Source organism: Mobula birostris, chromosome 9, assembly GCF_030028105.1.
Source record: "Mobula birostris isolate sMobBir1 chromosome 9, sMobBir1.hap1, whole genome shotgun sequence".
NCBI classification, from domain to species: Eukaryota; Metazoa; Chordata; class Chondrichthyes; order Myliobatiformes; family Myliobatidae; genus Mobula; species Mobula birostris.
Genome location: NC_092378.1, coordinates 117,392,152 through 117,418,630, shown reverse-complemented (window position 1 = coordinate 117,418,630; position 26,479 = coordinate 117,392,152). Strand labels below are relative to the sequence as shown.

The 26,479-nt window shown below is 38.8% G+C and overlaps 1 protein-coding gene across 1 annotated transcript; it reads right to left on the bottom strand.

Moving 5' to 3' along the window:
• Positions 1-2,972: 2,972 nt before the first annotated feature.
• Positions 2,973-17,385, bottom strand: LOC140203449 (importin subunit alpha-5-like). The gene is made up of 10 exons (XM_072269511.1): positions 17,317-17,385; positions 13,054-13,185; positions 12,523-12,608; positions 11,809-12,077; positions 11,611-11,711; positions 9,848-10,111; positions 8,622-8,855; positions 7,636-7,818; positions 3,865-4,014; positions 2,973-3,068 (listed from the first exon to the last, which is right to left on the bottom strand). Exons 1-10 carry the CDS (start codon positions 17,383-17,385, stop codon positions 3,036-3,038), a joined length of 1,521 nt encoding a protein of 506 aa, XP_072125612.1. The 3' UTR covers positions 2,973-3,035.
• Positions 17,386-26,479: the final 9,094 nt, after the last annotated feature.

Here is a 26,479-nt window from a genome sequence, read left to right as displayed (position 1 = left end):
CCTAATAAATCATGAGCATATGTTTTGTTTTACAAGCAAAGGTGGTACACTTACCTTATGCCCCATCTGCCAAAGAAATTAAGCAGGGACTGCATGTTTGAGTTGGAAACGTGGTTAAGTATTCATAAAATTAAAGATCCTGAATTCATCTTGAGCACAAAGTACTCATAAGTGAAAAATATTTAGAAAATTATCAAGGTAGTCATGAGAATGAAAGGCCAATAGAAAAGGATTTGTGTCACATCGGGAGTGTTTCAGTTGTTGTTCAGTGACCTCTGCTGGACAATTACATAGACAACAATTCACAGTAGCTCACTATCATTTGGGGCCTCCAGTAACCAAAATGATCCAAGGTATATTGTCAGATTGTCACAATACATTGTGCCACAGAACAGCAACTTTGAACACTGAAGATGCTGGAAGCCGTAAATAATGACAATGGCACTCATTTCAGGCAGCATCTGTAAAGAAATGGATAATGTCATAGGATGCAGGCCAACTCTAATCTGATGCAAGGTGATCATCACACAGCTTACTGTTTCTGCCTCCACAGATTCTGCCTGAAGTGATTTACTGTGTTGTTCCCCCCCCACCCCCCAAATTCTGCCATTATTTACAGAAAACACTCATTTATCTTTATCTACCATTAAGTTATGAGAAACCCATGAAGCCCACCAGGTTAAAACTTAATTGCACAGTAGACAGTCAAGTTTAGGGCACCATGTTAGCCTAGTTGTTAGTGTGACACCATTACCGCTTGGGATATCGGAGTTCAACTCAAGCAGCCTCTAAAAGAACATTTCTTGCCATGAGCACAGGGGTTTCCTTTGGGTGGAGAGATTTCCTCCACTGTCCATGACATGCCAGTTAGCAGGTTAATTGGTCAAATTGTTCAGTGATTAGGCTGGGGTTAAGTAGGCAAGTGGCTGTGTAGTGCGGCAGTTGGATCAGAAGGGCCTGTGCCATGCTTTCTCTAAAATAGAAGCCACTTTAAGATGTGCATAAATATTTAGAAAACAAGGCCCAAACAGGTTCTCTTCCAAAAAGCTTGCACAAGATATTTAGTGAAGAAGCTTGCATGGATGTTTCAGCATCGTGCTTCTATCCATATTTTTGGCCACTACAGATTCCAAGTGCAGGCTATGAAAGCAAATCTAGCTCACTGTTAGAGTTGACGCTTGACCAGAGTAACTACGACAAAAGTTCCAATCAGCTACAAGTGGCACATGCATCCTGCCCTAAATGAATGTGGAAACAGTTTTGAATCCCGCTGGGGAACCTAAATTGCATATTTCCTGACATTCAGAATGCCACCACTTAACCAGATTGTAAAATAGAAAATGCTGGAAACACATGTCAGGCAGCATCTGTGGAAGTAACAGATACTGCCTAAAATAAGTTTCCAGTGTGAAATCTACAGTTTCTTTTCACTTCCTCCCACCTCAAGTTCAAAGACTTAATTGTTGGAAGCTGTTGACTAGAAGTTTTGGAAAGGACCATTGTTCTGCAGAGGAGTATGGACATTCATGGCAGCTTCACCTCCGGATATGCTGGACTCCGGAGTGAAGAGAATATGGGTCAGCATTTTGCAATGCATGCTTCAGCTTGGCTTTCCAGCATAAGGAAGTTAAATGAAGGCAAGACACATTGTTAGCAGTGACCAGCTCCAACAACAAAAAGCTGCACTGCGTTTGTTGTGTCCATGAAAGCTGTACAAATTTAATATGGCCTATTACCCACCTCCAACAGCACTGTTTTATTTTCATTAGAAAGGACCAGTGCTTACTGAATGGTACTTGCACCATACCCTGCTCACTGTCAAAACACAATGAGCACAGGTGCTGCAAAAATAAATGACCAGGAAGTGCTGGAAATACACAGCCAGCTGGGATGTAGAGAAAAACAGCTAATATTTCAGTACAGTGATCTTAATTCAAGGACAAAGCCAAATGTTAACTACTTCAAAGTGTTGTTGCTTATAGCAAGAAAGTCAGGGTAGTGCGGCATAGAAACAGGCTCTGCACTTGACTGTATCAAACATCAGGTCCATTTACACTAATGCAACTTGCTGGTAATAATTCACATCCCCCTGCTCATTGTCTAGTCATCTCCATTTGTCACTGCTGCTGTTCCGCAACCTCCTCCGGCAGCTCATTCCAGATACTAACTATCATGTGGAAAAGATTAGATCTTTCAAATCTCTGCCCTCAATTAAACAAGCAATTTTTTTGGAGCCCTCCCCCACCCTAAGATCTAGCAAAGATGTATTCAGTTTCTAAGTGGATCTATCCCCACCCATCAACTAGATTATCCTTTACTTACCATCTTTTACCCTTCCCTACCACTACTTTATATGGGCCATCTCCATTTTACTCTTTGTCCAGACGGAGTCAAAACCCAAGCTGACAAATGTCCATCTATCCCTCCACAGATGCTACCCGACCTGCTAGGTTCCTCCAGCAGCTTATTTTTGCTGGAGATTCCAGCAACTGCAGTCTCATCATCAAACAGGGACAACTACCCAAAGGGATACACTAGTATTTTCTGCCAATGATACCCACATCCTGAAAGAATTAATACAATCACATTTTACAAACCAGAGTATAAATATCATCCAAATTTAAAGACTCTACTCAAAGGTTTAAAAAAAAATTAAAGAAAACAGTTTTGGTTGGTTCCCCAGGACTACCTGCAATTTACATCAAATTTTACTCAGCAGATTGTTACTTGTTGCTCACTGGCTCTTGGACTCCTAAGTTACTTGCTACACTGCTAAATTAATCCAACGAGTGCCAAGATTTGAAACATGTAAAATAGGAGACTGATAAATTCAGCCCAGAACCTCATTTGACATATTTGTTAAAGGTTTACCATTCTACATAGATACTCAAAATCCACAAGTTCAAACCAGGCTTTGCAAAATATATTTATTGCTGAAAATATATACTTTAATCACAAATTATAGCACCAATTATCCTGCGCACTTCAAAAGTGAAATTCATCTTTCAGAGCAGCATTGACTTCATATGTCATTGTTACTTCTGGTTCCAAGTTTGTAACTCTTGCTCCTAAAGAAAAAGTATTGAAATGGAACTTAAAATTTTAATTCTTCAAAATTGTAGACTACCAATAATAATCAGAAAAAAATGCAGTTCCCAGTCCTCCCCAAAAAAGAAAAATTGATCACTTACAGCTGTCTCATTAATCTGGCACCATGTGTAAAGTATGTTTTCTGTGGTTTTCCCATTTCTTAAGCAGCATGTCCTTTTGGCAATGTTGTTTTGTACAAAAAGTACAAATTTCCCCTTGTTTGGGTAAAAGCAAGGTTGATGGGCATGTACGAGGGAACATATCACAGGATTGCCCCATGAGTCTGTATGGACTTGTTTGAACAGCCTCCCTCTATGCTACAAAATATGAAGGCAATTGTTCCCAAGAACTAAGTTGCAAGATTTAAGACAATATTGTTAACCTTAAATCTGTTTTTTCTTCCTTCAAGTCATGGAGTGAATATCTAAGTAGCTTCCCAACAGCAGTTAAATGAAACAAATGTAAGAACGGGCTTTGTCTCCTTTCCAGCCCCCCTCCCCCCTCCCAACTGGCTTATTAGCTTCAGCAGCCTGCATTGATCTAGTCTAGGAAAAGGCACAAGCAGTTTTTTTTTGGTGAAAGGACAAAATTAATTCTCCCCTTTTGGCAAGCATACCAAAATGCAGGCATTCAATCTTGTTGTCAGTTGAAATACAAACGTTTGTACAAATCAAAAAGAGTCTGCAATTCACAGCATTGAATCAGTGCAAGTTTGAAAAGGAAAAGCAAGCATTTGGGAGCAACAAACAAATAGGTCACCATGCAAATGCTTACCTCGTCACAGAAATACTTCTCAATTAGCTTTAATGATGTTTGGTACACCGTGTTATTTGAATGACATTGAAGAGCTTCAATTTTCTCCAAGCCATCAAACTCCTCTATTATTAAACACAATTTATCTGTTTCACCCAACTGCTCAGCAGCCTGTTGTGCACAAAAAAAAACAATTAATGGCACTTTATCCACATCTAGTATTTAAGATGCAGCTAACAGCATGTCTGTTCTTCAGACTAGATTCTCTTCCGTTTGGGCTGATTTACTGAAAAGTTTGAAAATGTTCAATACAAATCTGCCATGACAGAAGAACAATGGTAGCAGTAATTTTAGAAAATAGCTTTTATTCTCCATATTTTCTAAATGAATTATGATGAGTCTCAGGATGCAAATCTGACATTGCCAATTCAAATGCAAGTTTCAACACAATCCCCAATACATAAAGAATCCCAGAAATATTGAATGGATGAAGACATGTGGTGTCTGTGTGGCTGATTATACTTGGCATTGATCAGCCCACTTAACTGAAGTTCCCTTCAGATTTGTTGGAGGGTCAATTAAGTTGGCTGCATTGCCTTGGACAGTAGTGTCAAACTAAATTATTGGTATTGCGCTCAACCAAGTAATGAAGAGTACCCATCATATTTCCCATTTGTGATGGAATGCTAAAAGATCTTTGTCAGGATAACCACTGCTACAAGCTTGACCTGCTTTTGTACTTTTTAAAAAAAAACAAATGGTTAAAGAAAAAGCAGCTTTCCACATCTTCTCCTGCCACCTTCAAAAGACACTTGTGTAATTCAAGATATTACTTCTCTTTATATCTGTAGACTAAACAATCATTTCAGTCTCAAGACTCATCTCTCCTCACTTCAGTCTGTTTAAGTTACGAAAACTTGTACAGAGGTTTCGGCATGGAGACTGGCCCTCAACTATTTAGCATATTAATTACTAATACAAGGTCATGTGCATTTGGAAATAAAGTGTTAAAGTGCTGGAAATCTGAAATAGTGATCAAAATACTTAGAGGTTATTATTTCAGTTCAAAGATCTGAGGAAGGAAACACTGCCTGACCTGCTGAGTATTTCCAATTGTTTTTTTAAATTCCAAATTGTCAGTACTGGCAGCTTGATTTGAGGAGGAAAAAAATAAGATTTAAGTTCACCAAGTGCCAGTAAAGTACAAGTAGGACAAAGGAAATATAATTGGTACAAAGAGACCAGTATTATCATGAGGATAACTTTTAGATTTCCTCCAGTTCCTACATTAATGGGGACAAGCAGACCAGAAAATAACAAAACCTTCAAATCAAGGTCCATGTTTAAATGCAAGTTCATCTCTCCAAATGCTGTTGTGCAGTGTATTCAATCTTCATATCACGGCATCATGGCTTTGTGCACCCTAGTGCCTGTCATTAATGCACATCAAGAGTTTCTTAGCAGAATGCTGACATGTATGCAATGTTTTCTTTAATGGAAATGCCTCAACATAACCCCTTAGTTACTACCGTCTCAGAATCTACCTTTGTATGTGCCATTGACATTTAACCCATAGGCGTCATATTTTGCTAGCACCTCAATCAGCTGACACAAGAGTACTGCAGATACTGGAAATCTAGAGCAATACACAGTGTGCTGGAGGAGCTCAGCAGGTCAGGCAGCAGCTATGGATGGGAGTAACAGTCGACATTTTGGGCACAGACCCTTCATCGGGACTAGAAAAGAAGGGGGAAGATGTCAGAATACGAAGGTGGGGGGTGGGGAGGGAATACAAGGTGACAGGTAATAGATGAAACCAGGAGAGCTCAAGGGGTTGAAGTAAAGAGTAAGGAACTGATTAGTGGGAGAGATAAAAGGGTTGGAGAAGAGCAAATCTGATAGGGGAGGACAGAAGACAATGCAAGAAAGAGAAAGGGGAGGAGCACCAGGAGGTGATAGGCAGTCAACAGGTGGTGAGGAATGGTGAAGGGGGCAATTAGTAGGAGTTCAAGGAATTAATGTTCATGCCATCAGGATAGAGGCTACCCAGATGGAACACAAGGTGTTTGCTCCTCCAACCCAAGTGTGGCCTCATCCCGACAGTAGAGCATGGCCTCACTGACATGTCTGAATGTGAATGGAAAGTGGAATCGAAATGGATGGGCAAGGGGAAATTCTACTTTTTGTGGGAGACAGAGCAAAGGTGCTCAAAGTGGTCTCCCAATCTATAATTGGCTCTCTCCGATATACAGGAGGCCAAAGCAGGAGCACTGGATACAGTAACCTCCTCCAGTCTCGCAGGTGAGGTGTCACCTCATCTGGAAGAACTGTTTGGGGTCCTAATGATACTGAGGGATTAGATGTAGATGCAGGTGTGGCACTTGTTCTGCTTGCAAGAGTAAGTACCAGGAGGGAGATTAGTGGAGAGTATGAATGAACAAGGGAATCATGTCAGGACTGGTCCCCACAGAAAGTGAAGTATGAGGTTTGGGAAGGGAAAGATGTGCTTGGTGTAGGATTCTGTTGGAGACGGCAGAAGTTATGGAAAGTTATATGCTGGGTGCAGATGCTTGTGGGCTGGTAGGTGAAGAAAAGAAGAACCCTATCCCTGGTGTGGTGGCAGGAGGATGGGGTTAGGGCAGATGTATGCAAAATTGGACATGTGGGTGAGGGCAGCATTGACTGTGATGGAAGGGAAGCCCTTTCTTTGAAGGACGTCTGTTGTTCAGGAATGAGAAACCCCATTCTGAGATCAAATGCAGCAGAGATGGAGGAACTGAGAAAAGGGCATGGCTTTTTTTTTTAAAATATATACACACAAGTTATAAGGTAGGAAGAGGTATAGTCAATACAGCTGTGAAAGTCTGAGTTTATAAAAGACATCAGTAGATACTGTATCCAGAGATGGAGACAGACCAAGAAAGGAGAGGGGTGCCAGGAACAGACCAAGTAACTGAGGGCAGGGTGGAAACTGGAGGCAAAGTTGATGAAACTGACAAGTTCAGTAAGGGTGTAGGAAGCAGCCACAGTGCAGTCATCAATGTGATGTAGGAAGAGTTGGGTAGTGATGATAGTGTAGGCTTGGAACATAGACTGCTCCATGTAGCTGACAAAAAAAAAAAGGGCAGGCATATCTGGGACCCATGTGAGTGCCCCGGCTACACTTCAGGCTGGTGTAGGCTTAGAACCTCAATCAGCTAACTTGTTAATTAAACCAAATCTCTTGATTTCAAAATGAACTTCACAAGTCTCTACGTTTTTAACTACTGCAAATACCAAATCATTTGAATACTAGACTTCATTCCTTAATTACTAATCTTTATTCCTTGATAGCATTCAGAAGGCCAATTGTGTTTCAAATTTTACCCATCAAAATTAGGCTTACTTCCCATGGATGCCAAGTTTACTCATCCCTTGTTGTTGTTTTTTTTTTTTTTTTTTAAAAATAAAAAATGACAAAGAACATTTGTCAGAGATGTCCATAATGCAGTATTCATTCTACCATTGCCAAGATCACAGCCAAAGCTTCTGATATTCACATTCATTCAGCAATTCAAGATGTTTTCTACAAGAGGGAGGCAAAGCATCTACCAGATGTACTACAATATCCTCCATTTATACATAGTCTATGGAACATTGTCGCATCGCTCTCCTTGACTTGTATATTGTTAGATACTTTTCTCCCAAAAGGACAAAGTTCTCATTTTAGTCAACCATGAGCTTTTGCCTCAAAAAAAGTAAATATGGTTACAACTTCTTAAAATCTTTCAAAAGAAACTCAGGTTTGCTTACAAGGAAGATATTTGCCAGAGCATCCAGGATCACAAGAATAATTCTGGTATCTTTAGCAGTCAGGAGATTAATGAGAGGTTGTAGCACCCCACACTGCACCAGGTGAACAACCTGTTCAACTGTACCACCATTGGTGTAATTAGTAACAGCCCAAACAGCTTCCTTCTGAGCTTTAAAGTCACCCTGCAAAACAAGTTTTAAAGGATGTTAGAGCAAATGAATGGTTTATTCATGTGCATTCCTTCCGCTGCTTTGGTTAAAACTAAAAGGCATTTTGCACATTAGAGTTCCAAAAGCAAGGCTTTTCTGCCTGCACTTGCTTCTTATGAAATGGGATGCTTTACATTTACGTTGTCTGCAAAGGGCAATCTTACTGGAGAAGTCAAAGCCTGGAGTCAAGCAGTCGGCATAACTTGATAGACACCTAGAAGTCCGAACAAGCCCACCCACAAAACTCCTCTGCATTCATATCTGTCAAGGTTTTTTAAAAAAAAAGCATTTAAAAAATATAAATAGCTGGTCATTGCTCCAGACATACAAAACAAATTAAACTAGTGAAACAAAAGCGAAGCATCAAATAACTTTTTTTAAAAAAAAGGCAGTTACTCCCTCCACCATCACCACCCTCATTTGCAAAATTCCCATTTTTCCAGATGAGTACCATTTTCAAAAAATCTCAGCCCACCCAGGGCAACGCAATCTGCTCGAATGACAGTTGTATCACCACACAACTTCCAACGGCACTAATTTATTATAGCCAGCAAAGCTCATGTTTGTTTTTAAGTGATAATAAGTTAATAAGTTCACAACTGCTTGATGATATGTTTAATCAGTAAATCCTATCTAAATCAAGTGTGGTGCAAACACCTTAATTGTCAATGCCACTAAGCACAATCACAATTTTTGGCCATTGAAGCTACACGCAGTAGGTAGACATTTTCATGTAACTCAATCGCTTATGACTCATTAAATACTGAAGTACCTACCTTTTCCATAACTTCAATAAGAGGAGATACAACTCCACAGGTAATCAATTGTTGAATTTGCATTGTTGGTCCTGCAGCAATATTGGAAATAGCCCAAGCAGCTTCTTTTTGTATGCAGGCCTTGGAATGCTTCAAGAGCTTTGGGAGAATAGAAAGAACACCAGCTTCAAGGGCAGCGTCTGTTTGGCTGTCAGTTCCACTCACGATGTTGCCAATAGCACGGAGGGCTGGAGTCTGAAATAAATGTCACATGTAAAAATCTCATTAAATTCAAAATTAAATGCCCAGTAACTTAACACAAAACTGGTCCATAATTGACATTTGATTTGACATTTACAAGAGAGCTTCTGGACATGTAGCTGGTTGCTGCATCACACTGGAAAGACAAGCTCAGTTTGTATGCTAGGCTACCCCAATGTTTAAATCATAATGATGACCAGCTGCAGGTAATGCAGAAGCTAATCTTCATTCTAAAAGTAGTTGAAGGAAAAACTCATGACAAGTGGCAGTCACACACCCAATGTACTGTTTTAGATCTCCCCACTCCATTCTCCACGGCAGTCAAGGAGGTTCAGTCAATAATTAAGAGACTATAGGAGCTGGTCACAAATGGCTGTTTTCCCTCTTTTTGCAACTAGGTATTGTTATAATGTAGAGGACAAAAAGGCAGAGAAGTTCATTGAATGGGCAAGTACTCTTTCTCAAAATCATCTTAAGATTGCCTTGATCCATCAGCAAGATGCTGACATCCTGACTGATGAATTGAAATTAACAAATCTGGCAATAATACAACATTGAGCAAAGTCATTTGTTTGCCAGCCGGTTTAGCAGCATTCACACTGAGCTTCAAGGCACGTGGTTCTGGGTTCAAATCCAGCTGGCTCTTTGCAAACTTTCCACCTGTGTTGGGTTAAGTGTCGAGCTAGCATTTCTGCTTCAAAAGACAGACAAATGCTAAAGAGATGACAAGGTTACCACCCGATACGCCACAAAATACAAAGGATCTATTGCCATAAAGTTAACAAATTTCACAACATATGCCAGTGATATTAAATCTGATTCTGAACAAGATTACATGTTAAATATTCATTTCTAGGCCAGGCAACTTCAAGTGCCATTTATAGATTCCTTTCAACTTTAGTAACAAAGCAAGTTATTTTCTTTGAATAAGTTTCCACAAGTTACAAACATTCAATGAGACAGTGGAGCCCTGTCAGATTACTCACCAGCACAGCCAGCTCAGCACCAGACATCAATTGAACAAGTCTTGGCAAAATGCCCGTCTGAACCACCAATTCAATACGATCATCAGGGCCATCAGTGAGGTAGGATATTGCCCAACACACATCAGACAAAAGGGCAACGTCACGATGATGAAGCAACTGAACAAGTGTGGGAAGAATTTGTTGAACTGTTGCAAAGGGTGGATGTGGATTTTTGTTGCGACACAGGTTTGACAAAGTCCATGTGATATTACGCAAGTATCCAATCTAAAATTCAATTAAGTTAAAATGAAGTCAATACTGAAATAGGGATAGCTATTTTCTTGAAAGATTAGTAATTAAACCAGTATATAAACTGTGGAATTAAGCTTTCAAACTTAATATTCCAATAGTCCATCCAAAAATAATTACCATTGTTAAATTAACAAATCATTGAAAAAGACCTACAACTAGAAATTAATAACAATATATTTACAACATTTTCTCCACGCAGTAACAGGATTAAAAAAGCTTTTAACTCCTTAAATTTAATATTACAGTATTTCACAGTAATAATTTTAACAATTGACACGAAGTGACACAAAAGTTTCGGAGCTAGATTTTAAGCTTCCCAAAAAAAAAAAAATGGAATGAATAGAGGGAGAATAATGGATCTTAGACTTTGAAAGCAGGAGGCTGAATATGAATGACTGTAATCAAAGTTTGTTATGAAGTCAAAATAAAGCCCAGATATTTCAGAGGAAGATACGAGAAAGGTGGAAGTCATGTGGTAATATGAAAGGATTAAAATTGGAGCCATATCCAGACCAGCAGCCCTTGTAAATCAGTGATCATAAAGACCAAGACATTAATGTTGAATCTCACATGCAGCTTCCTTACAAAAAGACTTATTTTAATAGCATCTCTCAATTTTGGTTAGCCAAAGCACTTATTAACCACTGTTGTAAGAAACATGGCTATGTGTACACAGAAAATGAAAACAAATAGCAACACAAAGATGGTTATTAGTTTATTTTAGTGATGGTGGTCAAGAAGTTTTTGCAAATCAAACATCTCTCCCAGAATTTAATTTCTAGAACTCCTCTTCAAAGATCAGCAAAATCAGAGCTGGATGGATCACAATGAACAAATGGATAAAAGGTCAGAGCTGCCATAAATGGCAGAGGACTTTGGAAAAGCTGAGTGGTCTAATAAGGCCCCAATTTAAATGTTCTGTTAATCTTCTTTATTTTGAAGGAATGACAACAGTTGTCCCAAAAATAACACTTCTGTTACTCTTAAGTGGCATGTGCCAAGAGTCATTTCCAAAGTTATTTGAAGTGAAAGCGAACTCAACACATGGCAATGTAGCACAACCTCAAGGTGCATTTAAAATTGTTGAGATAATTTCAATCTGCAACATCATGACCTGTTAAAGATTAATCACAACACATGTTCAAATTCAAAGATGTGCTACAATTCCCCATATCCTATCTCTCTCCTCCCCCCCCCGCCCCCACTTTCTACCTGTAGAAGTCCCCACCACTCATCACCTCAGCAAAGCTTTTAGCTTTGTGTGGGAGGCTTTGGGAGAGGGGAAAGTGAGGTGGGGGGGGGGCACATGAAAAAAAAAAAGGAACAATGAGCCTTGCATTACCAGAGGAACATACTCCTGGCTGTTACTCAATCCAAAAATCATGTGGAAAGACAAAATTTCATTAGTTGTAAATCTATGTTCTGAATAGCAGCCCAAACAGTATGCCAAGCAATTCAAAGAACTACAGTACATAATGATCTGCACTTACAGAAATGTCAGGTTTTACCAATCCTAGTAGTGAGGGGACAGCAGAACCTTTGATTACTGCATCACGATAAAGAGTACCATCACCTGGAAGGTATTTAAAATGTTAGCTCCTTCATTTCTATATCCCAATCTTGTTAGGATCTTACAGGTTTGGGGGTGGGGGGTGGAAATCACTTTATACCTGCAATATTACCCAAAGCCCAGACAGCCTGCTCACTGATGTGCATGTGTGGAGAATCAAGGAGACGTACAAATGCTGGAATAGCACCTCCATCCACCACTGCTTTTGTCTGGATTGATGTACCAGATGCAATGTTGGTCAGTGCCCAAGCAGACTCAAACTGCAGTGCTGAATAATCATCTCGACCAAGGAACTCAACGAACTTGCCAATTAGCCCTGCTTCAATTATCTCATCCAGTGGAGGTTTCCATGCTCGGGACAGAACTTTCCTGTTGAAAGAAAGTGTTGCAGAAAATCTCATTTAACCTATAGCTTTTCTATTACTCAAGATGAAAAGTGAATGAACTAAACTCAATTGGGATTGCATTTTGTCTGCTAAATTTGGACACTTCAGCACAAGGCAAGATACAGAATCTGCCAGAGCAGCTATTTATCTTCAAATAGTTATGAAACTTAAATGGACTTTACAATTTTAAGTTGCTTTGAGCCAGACAGATGGAGATCCAAAGGCGAGAACAAGGGCCAACAACAAATTTCAAAGAAATCATTCAACTCTTTTGCTGATTGTCCTCTGGATTTGGATTGCCCGAGATGTACTTTGGAAATGGAATTTGGGCAAATTGATTAACATATGGCTGAAAATTTCTCCCTGGACTCTGGTAGATGGGGAAGAGAGGGGAAAAACATTCCTGCCTTAAGATACCAAGCTTGTACCTAGCTCTGTACGCAGCTTGCAGTTGTTGCAGTGGTTCTTGACTGTTCATTCCCACCACAATTTCTTCTATTGTGATATTGTGGTCCTAAAAATAAAAAAAATAAAATTGCTTTGAGTTTAAATTTAAGAACTGGCCACATTAAAACAGGTAACATTCAAATAACACAAGTTCTCTACTTAAGATTTTTGTATCTTTCACAGAATAATGTTTTCCATTTGATTTTTTTTTAGTAAATGCAGTGGATCATAAACCTATATCTACAGTGGTAGGTCAAAAACTAATTTTGCCCTTGTACCAAAACAAGACTCCAGAGTGACACTTGAAGGTACATGATATAGAATTGGACCAACTTGTATAGCAAGGACTTGGAAATTCGCTGGAGTCTTACCACCTGGCAAGAGATCAGGCATGCGCTTTCAAATGTTGAAAGAAAGCCAACACAAAATTAAGTTAATAGCAAAAGTTGAAACTACAAATTTGCTCAGTAACTCAAGGTAATAGTCAAAGAGAATAATATACATACACTAACTCCCTCAAGTTTTTGCAATGAATAAGGATCTTCATCTTGAAAGCTACCAATGTTGCGTCGCTTCAAGATTTGTTCGTCTTTTTTGGCTTTTCGTAATTCAATGCAATATTCAATCCTCTGTCTCCTCAGTTCCTGATTTTGTAGGTGGGGCAAGAAAAAAGATCAAAAGAATAAAGAAACTGACAATTCATGCACAAACTTGACCATGCCTGCAACCCTTAACAATTGAAGCCAACTTCCATCAGTTGAAGGTGATATTAGTGGCAGCTTAAATTTAATGAAACAAATATTATGTGACTAAATTCATTCATCAGGCAGGGGAACCTGAAATCCCATGCCACCAGGTTCAAGTACAGCCATTTCCCTTTCACCAGATTTTGAACAAGCCAGCAAAACCTCATTACTCTAGTTTAAGCAACATTATGACTACTTCGATCACTTGGCATTAAAAGAGATTTGTTTTTCTTTTGAAGGCAAGAGACTAGCTAGAGTTCAATATTTGCAATCTGCTGGAGGTAGTGAGTCAAGCAGTACATGAATTAAAGAAATAATCAATGTATCAGGTTGAATCCCTGCATCAGGACAGTAGTGGCGAGATGGTTCATGAAGAGAGAAGGGGAATGGCAAGAAAGGATCCCAAGGAGATTGCGGGACTGGGAGGAATGCAGAATAACAGGCAAGTGTTGGGTAGGGGAGATGAGCAGGGATGGAATTAGGAGATAGTAGGTGACAGATAGATGGAGGCAAACAGAAGAAAGGAAAAACAGCAGGTGGAGCTAGGTGGAGGGAGAGGATGCGAAGAAAGGGAACAACTGCTGTTGGGGATGGGGGGCAATAAGCAGGAATACAATGAGGTTCATTGGAGATGTCAGGGAGCAAGTGGGTGGATGAAGCCAGGAGGGAAGGATAATGATGCATGAAAAAGGACTGGAAAAGGGTAGGTAGGAAGGGGGACAAAAAATGGGAACACCAATAGATTGGGGGGAAAGATGGGTGAAAATATCTGTGGTTTAGCTAAAATTGGAAATCTTATTCATCTCATTGTATTGTAGACTACCCAGAGAGCATAAAAAAGTGTTTCTCCAATTTGCATTGGGCTTTATCTCAAGAGTGGAGAAAGCTACAGATGGACAGGTCAGAGTGGGAATGGGAAGGTGAGTTGAAATAGTCTGCAACTGGAGGCTCAGGATGCCCCTTGCTTACTGACTGTTCTGCAAAACAATCACACTTGGTTCCCCAAAATGGGGGAGACATTGTGAGCACCAAGTGCAAGTTGGAGGAAATGCACATGAACCTTTGGCACACCTAGAAGGGCTGTTCTGATCCCTGAGTGATAGTGAGGAAGGAGGTGCAAGGGAAAGTAAGAGGGAAGAGGGACATCTCAGGCATAAGGGAAGGATGAACAGACTAGGGAGTGGTCCAAGTGGAAGGCAGAAAGGGATGGAGGGGAGGATGTCACTGGTGATGGGATCACATTGCAATGACAACATGAGCTGATTGCAGAAGCGCCTTGGGTGAGAACTAGGGGAACTCTCTCTGTTCTGTCTGCGAGGACATGGGATGAGAATAGAAGAACAAGAAAGGAAGAGAGATTGAACTCTCCCAAAAGCAGAAGGGAAGCTGTGCTTCATCTTTGTTCAAATTGTGTTCTCTTTTAACAGGTGTACAATTTATGTTTGACTTGATTTTCTAGTGAATAATGCCTATGATGTCAAGTGTATCTGTGGTGTTGTTGCAACTCTAGTTTCATTGCACCTGTGCAAATGACAATAAACTCAACTTCAACACAAAATTTTTTAAGCAGTGGAACAAAACATTCAGTCCAAATATTGCATTTACTTTACTTTATAGAACAGAGCAGTGCCGTATAGGAACATGCCCTTCAGTCCACAATGTTGTACTGAACCAATTAAACTAGTAATCAAATGGCCAACTAAACTACTCTCTTCTGCCTACACAAAGTCCATAGCCTGCCATTTTCCACATTCATGAGCCCATCTAAACACCTCTTAAAAGTCTCCAATATTTCTGCCTCTACCACTATAGTCAGTGCATTCTAGGCACCCATCACTCAAAAACTCATCCCTTACGTCTTTGAATTTACCTCCTTTCACGTTAAATGCATGTGTTCTGGTATTGGACATTTCAACCTTTGGAAAAGATACAGTCTGTCTACTCTATGTCTCTCAATCTTATAAACATCTATCAAATCTCACCTCAGCCTTTGTCACTCCAGAGAAAACAAGCCAAGTTTGTCCAACCTCTCACTATATCACGTCATCTAATCCAGGCATGCTGTTTAAACCCCTTCTGCACCCTCTCCAAAGTTTCCAGATGCAGCCTAACTAGAGTTTCATAGATCTCCTTTAAGGGAAGACCTTTAGCAGTGTACTGTCTTTGTATTTGACCTACAAAGGTGCAACACCTCACATTTGACTGGGTTAAACTCAATCTTTCATTTCTCCACCCATATCTACAACTGATCTATTTCCCTTCGCATTCTTTGCCAGTCTTCTATGCTATACACAACACCAATCTTTGCATCTCCTGCAAACTTACTAACCAAGCCATCTACATTTTCCATTCAGGTCATTTATATACATCACAAACAGGAAAGGCCCCAGTAAAGATCCTGCAGAACACCACTAATGAACTTCCAGCTAGAACAAGTCCCTTCAACCACTGCCAAGTCTTCTCTGGGCAGGCCAGTTCTGAAACCAAATGGCTAATTCACCATGGATCCCATGTATCTTAATCTTCTGGATTAACATCCCATTGAGGGACCTTGTCAAACACTTTAAAATCCATGTAAACATGCACAGCTCTCTATCTTCATCAAAAAAGTTATTAAGACCCAACTTGCCCTGCACAAAGCCATGCTAACTCTCCTTCAAGAGGCCATGGTTTCCCAAAGTTCATAAACCCTATCACGATAAATTTTCTATAGCAACTTCCCTACTACTGACATGAGACTATAGTTTATACCATCTAGAGTTTCCAGGATTATCCCTGGCTCCCTTCTTGAATAATGGAACATTAGCTACTCCCCTGTTCTCTGGGACCTCACATGTGGCTAAAGAGGACACAAAGATATTGGTCAGGGCCCTAACAATCTCCTCGTCTCCCTTACTAATCTGTGGTAAATCCCATCAGGCCCTGGGGACATCCACCCTAATGTTCTTTAAGAGACCCAACACTACCTCCTTTACGTCAAAATGCCTTAGCATATCAATATGCTTAGCACCAATCTCCCCACGTGCCTCATCCATCTCCTTGGTAAATACTGATGCAGCTATTCATTAATGATCTCACCAACATCTTCTCTATCCAAGCAAATGTACCACCGCTGATGTTCAATCTTCCTTCTTAAATGTGTCATTTTGTAAATGGCAAACAGAATAATGGATCAGGTACAATGCTATTATTTTTAAAGTTATAATGAATCATGCTTCATGTATCCATTTAACAAGAAAAAGCATAAATTATGAAATGAAAGATTTGGGAAAGGTAATTGATGAAAAACAGGCAATTTTGAAAGAAATAATAGATCAGCAGAAGGGAAATTCAATTGTAGAAACAAATTTAGATGTGGTAATGAAGATATGGTTTCTGTTGTGGATAACGCTCAGTAAGATGGATATAACATTAATGGACACTAGATAAGGAAATTAAAGTACAAAGCAAATGACATGTATTCTGGAGATTTGGGTCATCAGAAGCAGAACAAGAAAAAGCAAGATGCAACAGGATAACAATGTTTTAAGGAGAAAACTACTAGGGGATTGATCAGAAGAAATTGCAACTTGGACCCATGCTGCCATTAAAGTACACATCAAGATTATGGCTACTAATGACTTTGTGCACCACAAGTTATGCTTCTATTACTAATTTCTGTACGCCTCTAACACAAGGGTCTCAACTTTCTCCAGCACTGCACCCAATAAAAAAGTCATAGAACATTGCACTATCACCCCCACCTGCTGTCTGTCCTTTCACCAAAATTTGAAGATGTTCAAATGCTATCCATCTTTGAAGGCACCAAAATATTTTGGAGTAGAAGTTAAAATTCCAGGGAGAGAGTTTTAAGACCCAAACCACCAAGCACAATTTTCAGTTGTTGCATCTTGTTGAGTGTGTCAACTGGACAAAAGGTATTCTACAGGCCAGAGCAGCTTAATCTAGTAATACTATGTGAATGCAAGTGATGCCAAATAGAGAAACAAAAAGCAGTTCCATCAATAGAAGAATGCAAAAAAAAGTTACCTTAACGCTTTTGCCAAAATTCTTGAATCTTCTCATTCTTTCATTCTCTATTTTGCAGCTGGTTGACATCTTGGCAGTCTGAGTTTTTAAATGAAAGACATTTTGATTTCAGTGACAAAGATTCCAACAATGAGCACAAACTTGAAAACCAAAGTTACATCTTTGATTAGAACACTCCTGTTAATGCAATTTGAACCCTTTGGAACAGAGGTAGGGAACCATATGACACTATAGTGTTAATTGAACTCAGAATCTGCCATCAAAAATGTGATACATTTTAAAAGCTTCCACAACTTAACTACATCTCAGGCATTTACTTTCCCTTTAATGGTTTAATGGCCAACAGATGGTCATTTCATACTTGAAGAACAGCATCCAATTGAAATGAAAAAAAAAAATCTGAATTTGAATGACTGGGGGTAGGGATATGATAATGAGCAAAAATAGTCAAGAGCATGCATACATTTGATGGAATTCTCCATCTAATACTTCAAAAAAATATTAATTATGGAATCAGCTAGTCACATGCAGCAATTTAATGTGTACAATTTTGCAGTTACCCAAAACATGTGTTGAATTGAATCATTATTCAATTAGTACAACATTTTCCCTGTACATTCAGATATCCAACTACAAGTGTTCGTATTTAATAGGAAGCAAGTTATTATATTGCATTGGTACAAGAGAAACAATGTTTTGTTCTTCATTAGGCAAGTTGCTGGAGTAGATCCTGAGTGGCAGGATTTATGAGCATTTGGAGAGATACATGATCCAATTATGGATAATCAGCATGACTGTCAAGGGCAGGTTGTTCCATATGAGACTGACTGAATTCTTTTGAGGATGTAACAAAACACATTGATGAAGGTAGAGCAGGGCATGTAGTACATGGATTTCATTAAGGCATTCCACAAGGTTCCCTATGCAAGGCTCATTCAGGAAGTAAGGAGGCATAGGATCCAAGGAGACCTTGCTTTGTGGATCCAGAATTGGCTTGCCCACAGAACAGTGATTGTAGATGGTTAGTATTCTGCATAGAGGTCAGTGACCAGTGGTGTTCTGCAGGAATCTGTTCTGGGATCCCTCCTCTGATTTTTATAAATGACCTGGATGAAGTAGTAGAAGGATAAGTTAGTAAGTTTGCTGAAGTTCTCCCCCACCCCCCCAAACACAGAATGGTGGGCACATGGAGTCCACTGCCAGTGACAGTGGTAGAGGTTGACACAACAGGGTCTTTTTAAAGACTAAAATAGGTACACAGGAACTTAGAAAAATAGAGGGCTATATACTAGGGTAATTCTAGGCATTTTCTAGAATAGGTTACATGGTTGGCACAACATTGTGGGCCAAAGGGCCTGTAATGTGCTGTAGATTTGTATGTTCTAAAAGTCAGAGCATGTTATGTTTAGGCTGGCACTCTTCACAGAATGTAGTTGGTTTGCTAAAGTCCACATATGTCAAGTGGGCTTTATGCAAAACCATTAAAACCCATTTTAATTCTTTGATGGCACTTGCCCTCTTAACTATTGCACAACCTACAGCTTACTTCATAATTATATTCTTGATCTTCACAATCATGGCATTTTGATGAAAGTTGAGGTGTTAAGTGTGAATTACTGAAATACAAGGATTTTGAGCTCTTAGAACTTAGACTATATTAAGAGTGGCTGAAGGAGATACAATGGTGGATAGAAAGTCAAAACCCAGGGACTTGAAAGTAATTGCAAAACAATTCTCCAGAGCACTGCAGAAGTAGTAGAAGCATTCAATCTTGGAAAAATTACACTTTTTTTTTGAAAAAGAGAAACATTATGCCCTCCCCCAAAAAAAACCTCCTGTGGAACTCACAAGATATCACTCAACAAGCATTTCCCAAACTGCAGTTGCTGAAAGGAAAAAAAATCTTGTTCATCACCATCTCGGTGAAATGAAGTTCAGTAATGGGCGTTTTAGCAACAGAATCCCAAATGTCCAAGTTGGCGAACTATGCAAACTCCGATTCAGCGTTAATCAACAAACACTGACCAGATTCCTACCGCATTAGAAAGATTCGTGTACACATGGTTTAGTGGTAAAATATACACGAACAGTCCATTGCATTAAATCAATTTCGAAAGTGTTTAATAAATCCATTCTCTCATGTTTTTTTTTTACCCGTCATTGTCCCTAATTAACCCATCTAAACGTATAATGGCTGCGTAATATCTGATGAGGTGTCTACTCAAATTAAAGTTATCCATACAACTTTGATAGTATTTATCCATTTGCAGCCTGGATACCTCAACAATAAAACCAATGGCATCGAATGAAACGCTATTATTAACTACTTCGCCAATGAACTTCAACTATTTTTAAAAATAGTTCTTTCTTATACCGAGTTACCACGAATTAACCAATAATCAGAGTTTAAACCATAGTCTACAAAATTGCCTTTATATTTAATCCACATTAAAACCTATTTGCAATTGTTTTATCACCACTTCAATTAGGTTACAGAATTGTAATTACAGCACTGTATACAAAAAGTTATAATAATTACTACCACAAAAGTCTTAGTGCCAAGGTAAATTGTGTTAACAAAGGTAGTTTAAATTTAAGAGGAATCATCTCCAGAATATGGTAAGTCAATTTGATATCAGACAGTTTACCGAGAAGCATATACAACTAATTCCGTTACCGGAAACGGCAATGTTCATTCTTTGTTAAAAATCAGTCCACCCCCGCCCCCAAAAGGAAAGGCAGAATTAAATCAAAAATAAATGCTTGTAAACTTAAAAAGATAATTACGTTCAAGTCTATTATCGAACAAAGCTGTTAACCAAACACTTAAAGTCCAATTCGACAATTATAACATATTATGTCAGAAATAGTATTGAATTAATAAAAGCAGAATTAAACCATCAGAAAAAAAATCTTCATTCACGAAAAGTAGCTTGTAATGTCGAGAGATTTATAACATATCGATTGTTTTTTTAAAAAAAAGCAATATCATAAGCACTTACTATACACTTGTTAACAATTTGATCTGTCGATAAAAATAACTATTTAAGGGTATCGTTTCCAAACACTCGCCAGCTGATATTTACATGGCTATAGAATGTTTTTCTTTCAAGGCAATGAAGAATAGACATTTATCAATGATACAAACAGGCACATTAACATTTTTTCAAAGTCCGATAATTTTCTCACCGCTTTATTACTTTAACTAATATTATCACGAACCCAATCAGCTATTCTTCTTCCTCGACGTTTTAAATTTCCCGGGTTCTATGCATATTATTGTCATTCTGCACCGATTGGACTGTCGCAATAAGCTCCGCCCAGATTGCGCGAAATTCTCGGATCAGTGGTAACGTAGAACTGACCAGCTGACTAAATGCGAGTGCTAGTTAATGTGGGTATTGCTTTCATTGTTATTATACTTTTCTGTTCACTTAAGCTACTTGCATATATTAAATATATAAAGAATATATTAAATATTCTTTAAAAATTTACATGAGCTGTTGGTTTCGTTCTGCAAAGAAGAAAACAGAAGCATTAAAAAATTAAAGGGAGCAGATATATTTCGATAAGTCTAAGCAAAGCAGAGTGAAAGCCCTGCAATAGTCCATAGGGGATGGTGTTCAATTTCGGCAGTTGCAAACGCTCAAGTGAATGTTAAAGATCCCACTTCACAATTTCAAACAAAAGCAGGATAAAATATCAAACGATAATTCTGGCAATTATCATATTATTGCTTGTGGGAAAGTTCTGAAGGCAAAATAGCTGTTTTGTTCTTTTATTAAAAACTGTTCCTTTCGAAAGCATTTATTAGGTGTAAATCACTGTAGGGTGATCTGTGCGCTTGAAAGGCACTATATAAACGCAAATGAAATTTTTATTTTATAATTAATGTGCTTTTAATATCTGATCCAGGGGCCACCTCATGTATCTGACAAGAAGGCAAAAGATAAATTTCTGCTTCCCTTCCTTGTATCATACCAGCAATTGAAAATTTGTGAATCCTGTGAGACTTGGGGAAGACCCAGAAATGGAATTTTAGCCTGTAGGATTACCTCCTCGCTATGACGAATTTTATTCACTTGTATAATGTCTGATCTTGTGGCGTTTGATCATATGAACCGAAGGACACAACTGTCTCCTGGACCAGCATCTGAAATAAACTACCAATTAAGTTGCCCTCAATTCAGTTTGGAGGTGACCGGCATAATAATTACACAAATAAATTGAGCTGGAAAAGTAATCCATGCTTATAAAGATGGTATAATTAAATATTCAATAGAATAGAGGCAGAAAATAAAAACATTCAAGAGAGGCTTACTTATATAGAAATTTCTTGTTTATTATTTGCCTCAAATTCTTGCATGTTTCCTTCATTTTAACAGAATTTGCATCAGGAAAATATAAAAAAATTCTTTGAAGCTAATCAAAAAAAACTCATGCATTTAAACCAATAATCTTACTATTGCTAATAATGTCACTGATGCCTCTGGTAATCATGAGGTGCACTGGGATGCATATTTTCTCTTGTTCATAGCTGGAAGTAAGTTTGTAGTAGTTTAATGAGAACCCTGCCAAATGAGTGATTGTAAATTGTAGAGAGAAAACTTTAAAGATGCTGTCAATGGACAATTCATACCAATATAAAAATTACATATAAATTCCAGGAATAGGGTTATAGTGCATTTGTTACTCATGTGAATTCCTTTAGAATTTTGTTGTGTAAGTCATTTATTTTTTATGTTTTGAAGGAATAATTTAAATTAAAAGAAGGCAAGTAGCTAATCTAACTTGGGTGACCCACTTATTCAAATGGGTGTCCTGTTAAATGGTATATTGTCAATGTTTCCTTCCTTTGTTTGATTGATCAACTCTCTGCATTGGAAGAAGCAACCATTTCTTAGAGTGTAACACTGCAATGCAATTCTAGTATAATGACACCTATGGACTCTGTTATCGTTGTTTCATACATCGAGGCTACAGGGCATTAAAACATTAAGAAATGCTTTTAATTATTATCAGAATTAGGTTTAATGTTACTGACAGATATTCTGAAAATTGTTGTTTTATGGCACCAGTACATTGCAATACATAATGACGAAATAAAACTATAAATTACAATAAGAAATATACAAAATAATTTAAGTAAGTAGTTCAAAAGACAGCAAAAATATCGTGAGGTAGTGTTCATGGGTTCATTGTCCGTTCAGAAAACTGAAAGCAGAGGGGAAGAAGCTGTCCCTGAAATGTTGAGTGTGCGTGCTTAGGTTCTTGTACCTCCTACAATGAGAAGGTTGCATGTCTTGGGTGATGGGGGTCTTTGATGATGGATGCCACCTTCTTGAGGCATGAAGATGTCCTTGATGCTGGGGAGGCTGATTCCTGCGATGGAGCTGGCTGTGATTACAATTTTCTGCAGCTTTTTCTGGCCCTGTACAGTAGTACCTCTACACCAGACAGTGATAAAAACCAGTTAGAATGCTCTCCACGGTACATCTGTAGAAATTATCTTTTGAATGGTGCAGATTAGAATCTATTAATGCATCAGGAAAGTCAAAATCTTCTGCATTGTATAACTTTAAATATTTTGCTGTTTCAGTATCAATCTCTGTAAGAGGTTCCACTTTGATGAAGAATATCATACTCAGTGCTAGCTGACTAGATTTATTTATACACATTAACATCATTAATTAGAACTGAATGGATTCAAACACAAGTGGCTGATGTTACTAAAAATACGAATGAAATGTAATTCAGATGCAGTCTAATGGCTCTCCCAGGACTTATCGGTCTTGCCTTGTGAAGGTTTGCTAAAGAAGTAATGCATCTGTCTGGGAGATCCAAGTGCTGAAAGATAGCTATGAAACTGACAGCAGGAAATGTACAACTAAGATTAAACTTCATAAAATAAACCATTACAGAAAAATATATAAGTGAAGCTAGGAATAGTAATGCTGACAAAACAGAACACCTTAATTGTATTTGTACATTAGCAACATTGAACTCTCCTCAGTTGAACAAAATATAAATAGAACGTCATAATAGAATTCATCCTGCATTTGAAACTGCTGCTATGCGAACACCATCAGCTGTCCAATTTCTGTCAAATCCTGTCAAAATAAAACTTTGTTTCCATGACTGCATTCTCACAAATTGTCATGGATTTGCAATACTCTGTAGTAAAATCTGCTTGAACTGCTCGTTGAAATGCGCTTGAACTTAAGTCAGAATAGCAGCCAATAATAAGGTGATAATATTTTCTTTGGAAGATGTCATTGGCATCTCAAATAGTACTCTTAAGGTTTAAAGATGATAACTACTGGTACCTGAATATACATTCATAATACCTTTGGCATCATAGATTACTCACTTATAAATGAATGAATTTTTTTATATATCTGTGGCAAATAACAACTTGAGGTCCAATGGCGGTATGCAAAAAATTGTAACAGTAGCCAAAACTCTATCAGCCAGGACACCTGATCTGGAAAACCATCATCTCAGGTTATCCATAAGGTCCACAGGGACCAAGTAATTGTTGTGTCTCCACGCCCCAATTCCAACGTCTCAAAATGATCAAAGATAAAAAACACGAACTCGAGTAGGCTGAGCTGTATGATTGTGGCTGAACCTCTCTTCTACAGCTTCCGTAAGATATAGGAGCAGAATAAAGCCATTTACCTATCGAGTCTGCTCTGCCATTTCATCATGGCTGACTTATTATCCCTCTCAACCCCAATCTCCTGTCTTCTCTTTGTAACCTTTGACACCCTTACTAATCAAGAACCTGTCAACCTCCACTTTAAATATATACATTTACTTGGCCACCACCCTTTGGCTGCAGAAATTCTGTTCTAAAAGGACATCCTTCTATTCTGATCCTGTGCCCTCTGGTCCTAGATTCCCCCACCATAGGAAACAGCCTCTCCATGTCCCCTCTTAATAGGCTTTTCAATATTTGATTGGTTTCAATGACATAAACTCCAGTGAGTACAGGCCCAGAGCCATCAAACGCCCCTCATATGTTTTGAATCAGAATCAGGTTTAATATCACTGACATGTGTCATTAAATTTGTTGCTTTGTTGCATTAGTACTTTGCAATACATAATGATAAAAACTAATCATAATACGAAGTGTATATAAAAAATTAAGTTCACGTAGGGCAAAAAGAGAGGGGAAAAAGTACTGAGGTAGTGTTGATGGGTTCATTGTCCATTCAGAAATCTGATGGTGATGAGTGAGTGTCTTCAGGCTCCTGTACCTCCTCTTTGATGGCAGCAATGAGAAGAGGGCATGTCTTGAGTGATGGGGGTCCTAAACGATGGATGCCACCTTTTTGAGGCATTTCAGAGTTGACAAACCTCTGCAGCTTTTTCTGATCCTGAGCAGTGACCCCTCCATACCAGATGGTGAGGCAACTAGTTAGAATGCTCTCCATGGTATATCTGTAAAAATTTGTGAATGTCTTTGGTGACATACCAATTCTCCACAAATTCCTAATGAAATATAGCCACTGCTCTGCCTTCTTTGTAATTGCATCAATATGTTTAGCCCAGGTTCGATTTTCAGAGATATTAACATCCAGAAACTTGAAACCGACTTCCCTTTCCTGAAGTCCAGAATCTTTCCGGTGAACCTCCTCTGGACCCTCTCCAATGCCAGCACATTCCTTCTCAGATAAGAGGCCCAAAACTGTTCACAATACTTTGTGAAATCTTACATTACACACTTGCTTTTATATTCTAGTCCTCTTGAAATGAATGCCTTCCTTACCAGCAACTCACCCTGCAAGTTAACCTGCAGGATGTCCTGCATGACTATTCTCAAATCCCTTTGCACTTCTGATTTCTGAATTTGCTTCCTGTTTAGAAAATAGTCTACATTTTTATACTTTCTTCCAAATACATGACCATACACTTCTCTACACTGTAGTCTATCTGCCACTTCTTTGCCCATTCTCCTAATCTAAGTCCTTCTGCAGACTTCCTAGTTTCTCAACACTACCTGCTTCTCCAACTATCTTTGTATTGTCTACAATCTCTACCACAAAGCCATCAATTCCGTTATTCAAATCATTGACACATAACATGAAAAAGAGGGCTACAACACCATCCCCAGTGGAACACCACTAGTCATCGGCTGTCAACCAGAAAAGGCCACTTTATTTCCACTCATTGTCTCCTGCCAGTCAGCCAAACTTCTATCCATGCCAGTATTTTTCCTGTAATATTAAGGGCTCCAATCTTGTTTTGCGGCCTCATGTGCTGCACTTTGTCAAAGCCCTTTTGAAAAGGCTTTCAACCCTACCTACATATATTCTGTTTGCAGCAGTGTCCAAGAATGTGTCTGTCTCGGTGTTCAGTATCGACTGATCATTTGTTGCTGTTTGGGCAGAAGCTCCCAATGATTCATCACTTTGTGAAGAAGTTTCTCATCTGGTAAGACATATTTCACAATTCAGAGCTATCACATGAAAGCACAGTTGTAAGCACCAATAATTGCTTGGTAAAAGTTCAAGGTGGAGGTTTATGAGTAGTTCAGCAAAAAACCTCATAATATGTGCCATTATGAATTCACAAAAGGTGACAAGGAATTATACATTTCAATGAGTTCACCTCTCATTCTCCTTGGCCCATTGTGTACAATTTCTCAGCTCTACAATTATCTCATGCTGTCATAAAAGGAGTTGGCAGAGACATCGTTCACATATACTGCTATTGTCACTAGTTCCACCGCCAGGCCAGGTTTGTAGTATAAAATACATCGATAAGAAAGAAGTGACTAAAGTGACTAAAATAGAAACAAACATAGAAAACCTACAGCACAATACAGGCCCTTTGGCCCATAAAGCTGTGCCGAACATGTCCTTAACTTAGAAATTACCTAGGGTTACCCATAGCCCTCTATTTTTCTAAGCTTCATGTACCTATCCAGGAGTCTCTTAAAAGACCCAATTGTATCCGTCTCCACCACCGTTGTTGGCAGCCCATTCCACACACTCACCACTCTGTGTAAAAAAAACTTACACCTGACATCTCCTCTGTACTTACTTCCAAGTATCTTAAAACTGTGCCCCCTCGTGCTAGCCATTTCAGCCCTGGGAAAAAGCCTCTGACTATCCACATGATCAATGCTTCTCATCGTCTTATACACCTCTATCAG

Coding starts and splice junctions, on each gene's coding strand:
- LOC140203449 (XM_072269511.1), bottom strand. CDS start 17,385: ATGTCAACCAGCTGCAAAATAGAGAATGAAAGAATGAGAAGATTCAAG. Junction 10,112..11,610: donor CTGTAAGTGCAGATCATTAT/GTACTGTAGTTC, acceptor ATTGAATTTTAG/ATTGGATACTTGCGTAATAT. Junction 8,856..9,847: donor GTGCTGAGCTGGCTGTGCTG/GTGAGTAATCTG, acceptor CATTTATTTCAG/ACTCCAGCCCTCCGTGCTAT.